The following is a 12,712-nucleotide window of genomic DNA, read 5'->3' as shown; positions in this document are numbered from 1 at the left end:
AACTTAAAATAGCTCCACCTATTTTGGAGTGTTACAGTATGCGATATTTCTGGGGGTTTTGTACGTATATATTCCAGACAAGACTTTTATTGGCAATATAATTGTGTCATATTCTATGAACTGGGAAACTATATAGCAGAATGCTGTACTAAAGGTAAGACTTAAGTGATAAATGACCGTAAAACAACTGTGGTACAGTCAGTGTGTACATAGTATAGGAGGAACGGAGAACAAGTCACACCAGAAGTTACCAGATATATAGCTGATGTGGATATACCTACAAAGAATAAATCTAGATCTGGTGCCGATTTCAATGGTTTCAAATTTTACAACTATGTATAGATTCTAGGCCAACCTGTCACTAATCGTAGACACTGGGGTGTACTTGGAAAAAAGTTCACATACTGTGGCCCTAAAGAGTATAGTACTATTGTTAGACTATATTAAATTTATTGACTACCCTGGCATATATTCCTGCATTGTAAACTAGCACGATGACCATGTGTAAGAGAGTGCATTTTTTATTCAAAACAAAATAATCTCAGAGACTTAAGGAAAAGGGGTACTTAAAGTACATAACTTATAATTGTGAAGAAGGATTCCACTCAGAGCGGTTTTTCATTTGATACATGCACCCTTATAATAGGTAGAAGATGTAGCAACCATGCAGAGGAGCTTTTCTGGTTTAGAGTTACTTCCCTTGTTAGTATATTCATCTTTCAATGTTCAGTGTGGGTTTTTTCCAGAAGACTTAATTCCAGCCCATCAGTTGTGCTCTCATTCTGATGCTTCATTTGCAATTTCTAGACAACAATATTGGTAAAGTGTGGAAATTCTCTGAAGAAGTTTTGTAAACTGCCAATCTTAGGAGATAGTCTGCAGGGGTATTTAATTAGCTTTCAGACTAACACACATATAGCTGATCAAGGACTAACTATCTAGGCAGCCAAGTCAGGGCAAAAGCAGAGTTACAGTCAATTCAATAAGTAATCTTCGTTATAAAAAAGTAGAAAAGGATTATTTTCAAATAATGACATTTTAAATGCAGCAAAGAAACATAAGAACACAACATAGAGACATGCAATTAAAAATTTAAAAGAACATGGAGGTTTTTTTGTGACACAGATACAGACTACTGCTTATTATATGTGTGAAGTGTGGGTTATACATCTGGCAATTGAGATAGAAACTGTACTTCCTGAATTTTGTAAATATGTACTTTTGTGTAAAAAGGTCAGCACCAAGTGCTATTGGTGTATTGTGGGCCTGGCAGATTGAATATGTATATAACCAGACTGTTCAAAAATGGGCTGCTAATGTAAAAAGGTCAGCACCAAGTGCTATTGGTGTATTGTGGGCCTTGCAGATTGAATATGTATATAACCAGACTGTTAAAAAATGGGCTGCTAATGTAAAAAGAACTGCCACTGTCAGGGGTGGGAGACATAAGGCATGATAAGCGAATCATTGACTTAAGTTTTCTCCCTAGAGTCATAGTAAAACAGTTTGTGTGATACATCTTCATCAAGATGTCATCACCTGTACTGCTACCTTATAGACCATGGTTGTATTAATTGAGTTATTTGATGCAGCCTAAAGTACAGAAAATATCATTGAAATACAATGTGTAATATAGATATAAACTTTATGTATTTTACTTGAATTATAAAATAAGTTTTTACAACTTATACTAATCACTCATGTTGGCCCAGATGTTAGTGCGCAGGGGAAACCGGAGTACCTGGAGAAAAACAATGTGGTCGGGCAGGTGACCCCATACCTTTTCTTATCTGATATAATCATCTATAAGCTGTATCCCTCACGGTAATGAAGAACTGTATAGAGTGTACACAAAGATAGAAATGAGGTTAGGAGTACTACAGCCTACCTGCACTGTGTAATTGGCCTGGTCATTTGGTGTGTAATGCCAAACTAGCCAATCTATAAAACATGGATAGACTATGTCCGTCCCAATCAACTCGCTTAACACAGACTGATAAACATCTCCTATACAAGTACACGCAAAACAAAATGTTTCATCAGAGTACACATCTGTAATTAGCTTATTTTCTTGGTAAAGGTTATCTCCTCATATAACTTACTTTTTTCGTGAACTTACAAATTAAAACCCTTAGTAAACCATTAAATTTGTTCCCTTACATATGTTTTAGTAACTTTTCTGTTTTAGCTCTCACCTTCACCTTCTTAACTTTCAAAAGCTACTTCTCCAGAAAGACTTGATTTTAGCCAAAATGTTTTTAGCATTTAACATTAATAAGACAAGGAAATTACGTGTTCTATAAATGAAAGTTGTAACCATGGAGGGGGGATCTGAATGGCAAGGGAATAGCAAGGGGTGGGGGGGGGGGGGAGGCTATGCATCCTATAGGAATGCATGAATACCATATTTAGTCTGAGAAATGAATGGAGTGACTGTATAAGTGAAGTTTGTATGTCCCCCAGTGCCAAATTAAGGAGGAAGGTATTTCTGCCTCAAAATCTCCTCCTAACAGCTACAACAAATTATAACCATGTCTGGTTTGAAACATAATTAGGGCAAAATAATAATATTTTGTGTATGCGACTCCTAGAGTCTAAGAGAAGTGGACCCCAATAGAGGAACTTCGGGTGCAAATCTTTACTACTTAGGATTATGTTAAGATCCCCACCATATAATATTACCACATTCAAACTTAGAAATCCATGTTAACAGGATTTGGCCTCTGGGTCCCCCTCAGTCTCTGAGGACTTGATCCTTGAGTCTTAACAAGGAAACAGTATAGAAATACCAACCTCATAACCATATAAACAATTGCTGGCTATGAAGAGACACACAAAACCATGCTACATACGTACAAGGGTTGGCTCTAGGGTCCAACCCCACCCCTGAGAACTTTGCTCTTGTAACATGTTCACAGAATATATGTTTTTGTATTCTTTTGCCAATATGTACAGTAATTAACAGGTTTTTGAATTGAAAATAGAATTCAAGGTAAGCTAGCTATTAAGGCCCTATACTCGTATAATTAAATCTGATTGTACTGGTACATACTATGTCTATTGCCTTTTTTAAATCACAATCAAGCTTTGCCAGGAGCCCAGACTCTTACTAGATTTTAAGTTCCACATAAACGATTGAGCAACACTTTAAAGGTTGTTGGTAGACTAGCTGAAAGACACAGTTGTAGAATACAGTTACTAATACTTGGGTTTCTGTTTGCTGACAAAAAAATATTTCTTGTGTCTTTTTCTCATTGATCAACAAATCATTGCTTAAGAAAATAGTTTTTCTATTGGGCGGCTTCCTGTATCCAGTATTATTCTCAATTATTCTTTATTGGATCAATTGCCTTTAGATTGGTGCTAATGCATTCTCCCACTTGGTTCCCGTTACTTTTCATTTGTCATCTTGACCAAAAGGAAAATTATTTAAGGATGTCACGCAAATTTGATTTACTAAGGCTAGCTCTCTGTAAAGAGAATCGTTGTAACTCATATAATTTATTTGCCATGAATAACTCATTCCTGATCATTGTGGTATGACTCAGTGAGTTCTGTTTTGATGTTTAAGAGCAAAGACATACTTTCATTTACATACTGGTTACAGGATTGGAAAATACTTACCAGGTACTGTACAGTTACAAATTGTGTATTGGTAAAAATAAATACAGATGATATTTGTCATTTATTATGTACTTCACTAATAATATTCCCTGATTGAAGTTAAAGAAATATTCAAGCTACTATATCTACACTTTTGAGAGAATTTCCTGTGAGTAAGTTTCCTACACCTTGTGTGTCTGTGATTTTCCTCTGTCACCATAGATACGGTGGTGGAGCTGTAGCAGTTATCTGTAATCCTCGAGGTGTCCTCTTTGTTACTGATCGCTCGGAGCCGAGAAGTTTGGAGAGAATCCAACATGTATTGACTTGTATTTCCGACACCTTTCGATCCCGCCCTGATCCCGTCCCGACCGTCTGCTTCCGTTATTTCTTCATCTTATCTCTGTCACGGAACTTGCGAGGAGTGTAGAGTTCAGTTCTGAAGTACAGGCTAACTTGCTACATAATTAAACAGACAACATATAAACATTTTATTTAGACCAAGTTTATGCATGACATGTGCCGTAAGAGGTAAATTTGTTTACTGTATCAGCTAGGTCACTCCCTGAAACTAACATTACTAGTGGGTTTTTTAGTAATTGTTAATGTTGCCTTTATAAATAGTTAGTATATTTGTCAGTATTAACAAGTCTTACTAACCCTAATTCAGCTGTTCATGGTTTCGCTAATATGGTTTTTGATACTCTGTTCCAACTTAGACACGTACATTGGTAGTTTTTCATAGTGCTGTACATTGGCCAGAGTGATGTGTTTTGGTATGCTTTCAGTTGCCAAAGTCAGCAAATTGTACAGCAAAATCTTAACATTGATTGTGCTACGCTGTTGCAACATATCGTGCCTAAATAGCCAATGTTGAAAAAATGAAAAATAATTCTATTACATGTTTTTACAATATTAATCAAATATGTTAGTTCGGAAAAATCTTGTATTAATAGAGAACAGCAGTTTAAAAAACATAAAAATAATTATAGATGTATAAAGAATTACAGATAAGTGTGTTTATCATTAGTCATTACATGTTTGTTCAAATTACAAAAGTATTTGTTAATAGAAGTATGGTACCAGAAAGATATTTAGATTTAACAAAATACAGCTGACGATATATCAGACAAGAAAAACATTTTGCCCAATTGTTGATGGCCATTATTCTTTAACCTGGTATTGTTCTGTAGAAATACAATGTGAAGCAAGTTTTAGGTTCTATCGTGGCCAATACTCCATCAGTGGCCACGCCTGTAACTCCCCTGATAAACATGTGACAGTGACATTTTGTATTGGACTATTGCTGACGACCTTCTCCGACCTTTCCCCTGTTTTCTTCTGTTCTCGTGGGTGATGAAGACAAAGGTTATTTGCTAATGGAAATATACAACCTCATCCACGTAGATTTCAATTGTTTTCTAAATTAAATTTGTTTTTAAGTGATTTGTAAGTTGCAAAACTAACATGGGCACTTTGCATGTAGTTGATCTGAACTTCACTGCTGTATTGGATTGGAGATTTATGTTGACGGAATTTAAATTTGTCTCCGTTATTCCTTCCAATTATACGTAATTTGTTACTGGTTTTAACTCTTCAGATTCATCACTAAAGTAGTGAAGTAAGGTCATTACACAAACGTATCATTATACAGGTCACGTTTTCTTTACTCTTCAATTAGTATCGTCACAAAGTTTAAATTGCAAACAACCTTGAACTTTACTGGATGGCTTTCTTACGTCAGAATCAGTTGTGATCTTGTACCACTGGGGATGGTGGTTCAACATTCTTTCGTAGCTATTTCTAGTGAAATACTCTATTAAATAGAACGGGAAGGAGAGTCTGTATTTGTAATATTTCTGATAAGGAGGAAGGGATTATTGTATTTGGGGTGTTGAAAAGAGGAACGACAATGTTTGTGGTATCGGAAGGGGGAATTACTGTACTTGTGGTAAAGATAGATATACTGCTGGATATGTGGTATAGGACAGAAGTAACTATTAATTGTACTTGTGGTTGCTATGATATAAGAGAAAGGGATTGTTTTATTTGTGGTAGGGGAAGGAGGGTTACAGTATTTTTGGTGTATAAGGAGAGACTGCTATACTAAGGATGAGTGATAACAGGATTGTTACATAGAATTGTCACCTCCAACACCCCCTCCCAGTCTCTTATGTCAGACAGGGATAAATAGGACATGCTTTCCTTAATGCGGCTTCAACAGTGGGATTCTACCATTACGGAAATGTCAAAGGCGAAAAAAGTAAATCCTTGTAGGAAGTAGTATTAGCTGGACATACTTATACAATTCTTGTCCGTGTCTGGTAAACATTTGTTAAATCCTTCTAGAGAATGTGATTAAAGCACTATCATCGAAGCATTGCTCCATTGGGTAATAGTACAATTACTGTTGAATGAATGAATGAAAGCCATCAGTGTTCTAGACAAAAGTAAATTAATTTTACTTATCCATGTCTGGAAAATGTCTTGTTACTAGATCAGACAACGAAAAAAAATCTGATCAGACCATTCCCGTCTTGTCGGTTTGGTAATGGAATTATTAAGGGTCAAACATTCTGACTAAGTAAGGGAAAGCAAACAGACCATGCTGAACTGGTAAAACTCATTAGGTTGTATATGGTTGTTAAGGAAATGGTAATGGTCAAACAGCTCCGACCATATAAGGGGAAGCATTAACTAGGACTTGGCCACATCATCTATTGTCTACTGCGGAATGTCCACTTTTGTTCTTATTGATGAGGGAACAATTACAGCCACAATCATTCTCACAGTAATCAACAGTGTAAGCTGTGCGCAATGTCTGTACACGAAAACTCAGACGCGACACAGACAGTTGTCATGTGATTGACAGACAATGTAATTGTTTTTCTGGAATCGTCAAATCTAATAAAAATGTTCTGTTGTATAGCGACAAAAATATTTACTTAACAGTACTTGCGATAATTTATCATTCTGATTGGCCAACTGTCTGTGTGACAAATGTGATGTATGGACGTGAACTGATAGACGCCATACACGAGCTAAAGGCTCGGCAGACCAACAATAGCAATCATTAGAGGTCTCTATCCTGTTATATCGAGCTTGTTAAAGCATATTTTACTGTGATATTCTCTTCAGATTTGAATAAAAACATTCATTCTTTGAAGAACTAAACCATTGTCAACTTAAGGCTTGGTAAAACCATTTTGAAATTTATTATTCATATTGGTAGATAAGTACATAAACAAACTATGAAACTCAATCAGCTGATCTTGAAGCTCCTCAATCACTGAACTTTTTAGGACAAATTTAGGATGATCTCGACCATTTTTGCACAAACACCATCATTTCTTATTTCCTCACCTGCTGTGTGTGTTTGTACCCAGATTTGTTTTAACAATGACCTCTAGATATAATTCGAGATCAACAATGCACCATAACGTTTATCACCTTCGCTTTTCTCTTCATTCAAATAATACCATCATTTCATTATTGTAACAGTATATTAGTTGTTGTATATAACATGTTGCCTTATGAAGTTTGACTAATGTATAGATCAGACAGATGTGACGTTTGGCTAGACACCTTGTGACATTGACTTGTGCTGATAATACATATCTTCATTAACTACCTGTTGTTAATTTCAATGTATTGGTGATTTTTTTTTCTTTTCGATTTTTTTTAATGCACATGTCTTTCATGTCTCCTTCATTGTCTGCCTTGTTGAAATATTCACACGATTTATGTTTAGGTAGAATGTCTAACCATCTTCTTTGTTCCAGGGCCAAGCAACAACTGCCACCAGTATGCATGTCTGAATGAGGGTCGGTGTGTGCAGCAGTGGAACTCCTACACATGTGACTGTGACATGACCTCCTACACGGGTCCTATGTGTACAGATGGTAGGTTAGATAGGTCAATGTCATACTCAGGTGGTATTTAGGTCATGTCTTACTTATTTAACGTCAAAGTCATGTTATAACTAGGAAATGTCAAGGTCCTATATCCTACCTAGGTAATGTCAAGGTCATGTCATAACTACGTCATATCAAGGTCCTATCATAACTAAGTAATGTCAAGGTCATGTCATAACTACGTCATATCAAGGTCATATCATAATTAAGTAATGTCAAGGTCATGTCATAACTATGTCATATCAAGGTCCTATCATACCTAGGTAATGTCAAGGTCATGCCATACCTACGTCATATCAAGGTCATATCATAACTAAGTAATGTCAAGGTCATGTCAAATTAAGGTAATGTTAAGATCATGTGATACCTAGGCAGTGTCAAGGTCATATTATGCTTAGGTTATGTTAAGGTTATACCTTAGTAATATCTAGGTCATAAAATACTGAAGTAATGTCAAATTTATTTCATATATAGGTAATGTAAAGGTCATGTCATACCTTGGCAATATCAAGATCATGTTGTACCTAGTTAATGTCAAGGATATGTCATCGCCAGGCAATGTCAAGGACATGTCATACCTAGTTAATGTCAAGATAATGTTATACCTAGTTAATGTCAAGGACATACCAGGTTTGGTAAAGATTTTTCACAGATCAAATAGTGACACTGGTTTAGTGATTTCAAATTCATTTGATCGCAAAAAAGGTTGTTTGTTTCTGCTTGTGACTGTTCTCTTATTATTATTTTTTTTATTTTTTTATTTTTTTTTACCAATAATGTCTGGTAAAAACTTAACACAGTTGTAAAAAATATTGGAATATTATTAAATTGAGTTTGAATTTGTCATGATTTGCCAACTTTGACTTTTACTTACAACAGAAATAGATTGACTGATGTTTTGGTAACTGTTCAACTTTTATTTGCAACAGCGAGTGTTTCCTACACATTCGGTCTGGGCACGCCAGGAATACTAATCTACAACTACCCTGAAAGCAAGCGCACCAACACCAAGTACGACCAGATGGCCCTAGGGTTCCGCACCATGCAGCGAAACGCATTATTGGTCCGTGTGGAGAGCATCACTAACGAAGACTACATCGAAGTTCAACTGGTAACACAGCTATGTCATAATCCATGCTCTCTTATTTATTGTGGAGATTAATGTCAGTTTAGTGCATTTTAAGTCGACATCTCAAGTTATTTGTGTACCTCGAGTGCCCTAACAATAAGGATGTGATGGTTTGTTAACTCAATATGGTGAATTATTGTTGGACTCGAGGTCTGATATAATGTTTAATGTAATGCTTCAGATATCCAAAAATGCTTCCAAAACAGGAAATATGATGTTGAAAAACGACACAAGAAGTGAGATACTCTATAATATGTGAGCCAGCATTGTTAATATAATGTGATATATTGTTTATAAGTCGAAGAATAAAAATAGTTGATTGTCAAGATAAAAAATAGAGGAGATATCAGCCATTTCTGCTAGATCCAGTTTCTTTCAATTTCAAAATTCAGTCCAGTTGTATGTTCAAATTTAATTGGTGTTTTTCAACAACTAATTTAGTATGTTGCTCTAAGAATATACCCACACGCCACCAAAGTTCAACCTCATAGGTCAACCATTTTGTTGTCATGTGTACTGTAATGTATAGATATATGAAAAAGAGGGAGAGTTGTCTTGCTTCTTTGTGGTTGTTTATTTTTTTACCGATCATTACGGCTTTTGTAGGTTGACGGAAACGTATTTGTGGTGTACAACATGGGGACTGATAACCATCCTCTGGGACAGTTACTGCGGAAACACAACAACGGAAATTACCATGTGATTCGATTCACACGATCAGGAGCCAACGCTACCCTACAGATCAACGAAGGGCCTATTGTGCATAAAAACCCGACAGGTAAAAATATATCACATGATATCTAGGCCTTGTATTGGGGGTGATATGAAGTAATGGTCTGCTTTCAAACATTACAAGACAAATTATCGTATAGAACCGCTGTCTCTTTCAAAATGTTATAAACAATCAAGATCCCCTAAGAAAACATCCCAAATAATTTAAAAGAAAAAAAAGGAAATTCCTGAAGATTTTTGAAATTGTACATAGTCACTAAGGCTATGGCATGGTAATGATGACATTGTAGAATACAACGATGGAAGGAAGTCTCCTATGAATGGAGAAGCATATATGTATTCATTGTCATTGTAACATACATATTAATACTTACTATTTTTTTCCTCTGCAAACCGGGAATTATGGAGAGAATGTTGATTGCTGTGTACATAGAATGGCAGTTTCTGCTAAACCTTTGTGAACTGAGCTCAAATTTACAAAACTTGATTATTACATTGAGCTGGGGGAAAAAATATAATCATGTAATTTTACAAAACTGATTTACATAATTGAAGTGAAATTTTATGAATTACATTACAACTACTTCACAATCGTTCAAAGAAAAAAAAAGGTTGCATTTAAACTGGATATTATTTTGAGCTCAGTGAATTTTTTGTTAAAAGACTTATTCTAACATTTTCTATTGCATTCTTAGGCACCATTTGATGGTAAAATTCAGAAAATAAAGTTAATACTCCTCCATGTATATTTTTTTCCTTCCGCTGATAAAAAATATATTGATACATGGGTTTTAAGATTTCGAGATTATAGCTATTCCACGTTAGATTTTTTGTGGAGCTAAGTTATCCACAGGGGACCTATTTGTCTTATATTGTGGATATTTATTGAATAAAGTAAAAGTGCATCTCTAACACTTTAAGACAAATTGTGTGCAAAATGGCACACAACCTTTCAGTGGTCGGGCCGTTTTTCCAACAATGTTCACATCCTGCTGGAAGCCTTTTCTTATTGATCTTCTGATAGTGATTTCCTGAGTGCGTTGGTTTGAGAGGCGAGAGAGAGATGCGGGCAGACAGTAAATATCTCTATATGGTACCGTTAAGATTTCTTCCCTCAAGAAATTCAAACCAATGACATATATATAAAAAGGTTATTATGTTATTTTTGACTTTCTGCATCAAAATGCAAAAAAAAAAAAAAAAAAAAATTCATTATGAATAATTCACCAGAATATTTAACATTGAGGAGAAAAATTACAAGATATTTTGACAATATGGTGTTATAATTTGTATCCAGAAGGTGTATGGATGGAAGTAATAGCATTTCTTAGATCATCAAAAAGAACAGGGAATATCAGATTACCGGATTTAATACTTTCTTTTAGTTCTTCTTTAAAAAATATGGTGATGACAGTTTCAAAAAAATTGTTAATAAAAACTAAATTTATTATGTAATTTGTCAGAGAAAATATCAGTTTGCTGTATGATTTCTGATAAAAGAGAAATTTGTATTTTTGGTCGTCCGAGCTGGTAATTGCTTGTGAAGATTTGTGGTAACCAGATTACGATCTCTGTAGCTGGGGACAAATTGGTCTAGTTAATCATTCACAGACATGCACAACAGCACAAAGAACTAGGATTTAATGAATTTTCACATCCAAAATTTATTATTTGATATTTCTGCAAAAACTAACTTGTATCAATGATATATTCCCGAATTAAATCCCTTTTTCATAATCTTGAAAGAGAAATATTTTATAAATCAGAAAGAAGTTCCTTAAGGTGCTGAATATTAATCCTATTACCTCCTTTCAGGTAATTGTTACAATATAGATTATTATTTTATATATTTATTTGAAAATGATGAACCCTAATCTGTGATATTGGGATTATAGACCATTTCAAATTTATTGAAGGAATTTTCATTTTTTTCTTATTTTGCCTTGTCTGAGCAATTAATTGGCAAATTAATCAAAGTTATGAAGTGTAAGAAGAAATTGTCGTTAAACATTTTGATTTACACTTGTGTACATAGTTTTTTAGATAAAAGTTGCTAAATTGTTGTTAATATTGTGTTTCTGTTCTGAAAGGTCATCTATATGCAGAAGAAAATATGAAAATAAATCCAATTTTAGAAAAAAAAGCGATATGGCTGCCGACTGGACCGTATTTTACATCATATATTTATTGAGATTTAATGAAAAGATTATATACTATCTTATCAAAACCTATTGTGGATAGTGGTTTTCATGTGTGCATGATGAAGTCATAATTGATTGAAAAAAATGTACATTGTTTTTCACATTTATTTTATGCTGAATAGAAGATTCTTTGATAAAGTAATTATAATATTTTCAATAATAATGATATTTTTCATCAAAATTGACCAATAAAAAAAAAGAAGAGGCGTGTTTGCCATAGATCAGAAAGTTAGACTAATGTCAAAAAATATGTATTTTCACAAACATAGCTGGAATATTTTAGTTAAAATCATTAATTTACAAAAAATTGATGAAAGAATATCCATTTATAATATTTTTTTGTGTTTCACCATATAAAGTTAATCAGCCTCTTTACTATAGTTTATTTTCAAGTGACTGTTATAAATTTTAAATTCATTTAATCAGATTAAATGCATGATGTAATGTGTAGTCACAGTACCAAGAGGGAGAGAGAGAGACAGAGAGAGGAATCGGACAGAGTCGGACAAATGGATGACCATGTTATGAGCAAGTCAGACACACTGATGATGTGTTAAAGATTATCTTTCAGAATATTTTGAAGAATGATTTAAAGTGAATCCTTCATTTGACTTAAAACCAACATAACGTCATAATTCTTTAACCAGTCTTATTTAAAATATATTCAGAGAGAAAGTCACTGATTGGATTTGTTGCTATGGTGACTATTATTATTATTTATATTTTATTATATTTAATTTTTTGGTAATACATTGTCAAACATTTTCAAAATCAGGAATTGATAAAATTGTTTATGTATTGTTGTCAGCTGTTAAAATCAGGATCCACTTTAAATCATTCTCATAGTAATTACACACTCATAATATTGTGAAGAGTTAGCTCCCCTGGAAACCTTAAATTTGTATCTGATTTTAAATCAATTAGAAAGACAAGCAATGAAATCTTCATTGGGAATTTTTAGGTCACCTGAGACAAAGTCTCAAGTGACCTATATTGCGATCGCCTTTTGTCCGTCGTCGTCTGTCGTGCGTCCGTAAACAATTTACATTTTCGACTTCTTCTCCAAAACCCCTGAACCAATTTCAATGAAATTTTGCAGGGACCTTCCATGGACAAAGGTCAACAAAAATAGT

At 34.3% G+C, this 12,712-nt stretch overlaps 1 protein-coding gene across 11 annotated transcripts in view; it reads left to right on the top strand.

Moving 5' to 3' along the window:
* LOC110442051 (neurexin-2-like) overlaps positions 1–12,712 on the top strand; it is a 244,323-nt gene that overhangs the window by 216,499 nt on the left and 15,112 nt on the right. For all 11 annotated transcript variants that reach the window (XM_021485465.1, XM_021485470.1, XM_021485469.1 and 8 more), the window contains 3 exons: positions 7,386–7,505; positions 8,447–8,628; positions 9,253–9,424. In XM_021485465.1, the coding sequence (XP_021341140.1) occupies positions 7,386–7,505; positions 8,447–8,628; positions 9,253–9,424 (474 nt within the window). The remainder of the gene's footprint in view (positions 1–7,385; positions 7,506–8,446; positions 8,629–9,252; positions 9,425–12,712) is intronic.

This window comes from Mizuhopecten yessoensis, unplaced genomic scaffold, assembly GCF_002113885.1.
Source record: "Mizuhopecten yessoensis strain PY_sf001 unplaced genomic scaffold, ASM211388v2 scaffold716197, whole genome shotgun sequence".
NCBI lineage: Eukaryota > Metazoa > Mollusca > Bivalvia > Pectinida > Pectinidae > Mizuhopecten > Mizuhopecten yessoensis.
Note: the sequence above shows the minus strand (reverse complement) of the source record. Positions and strands in the feature narration are given on the sequence as shown.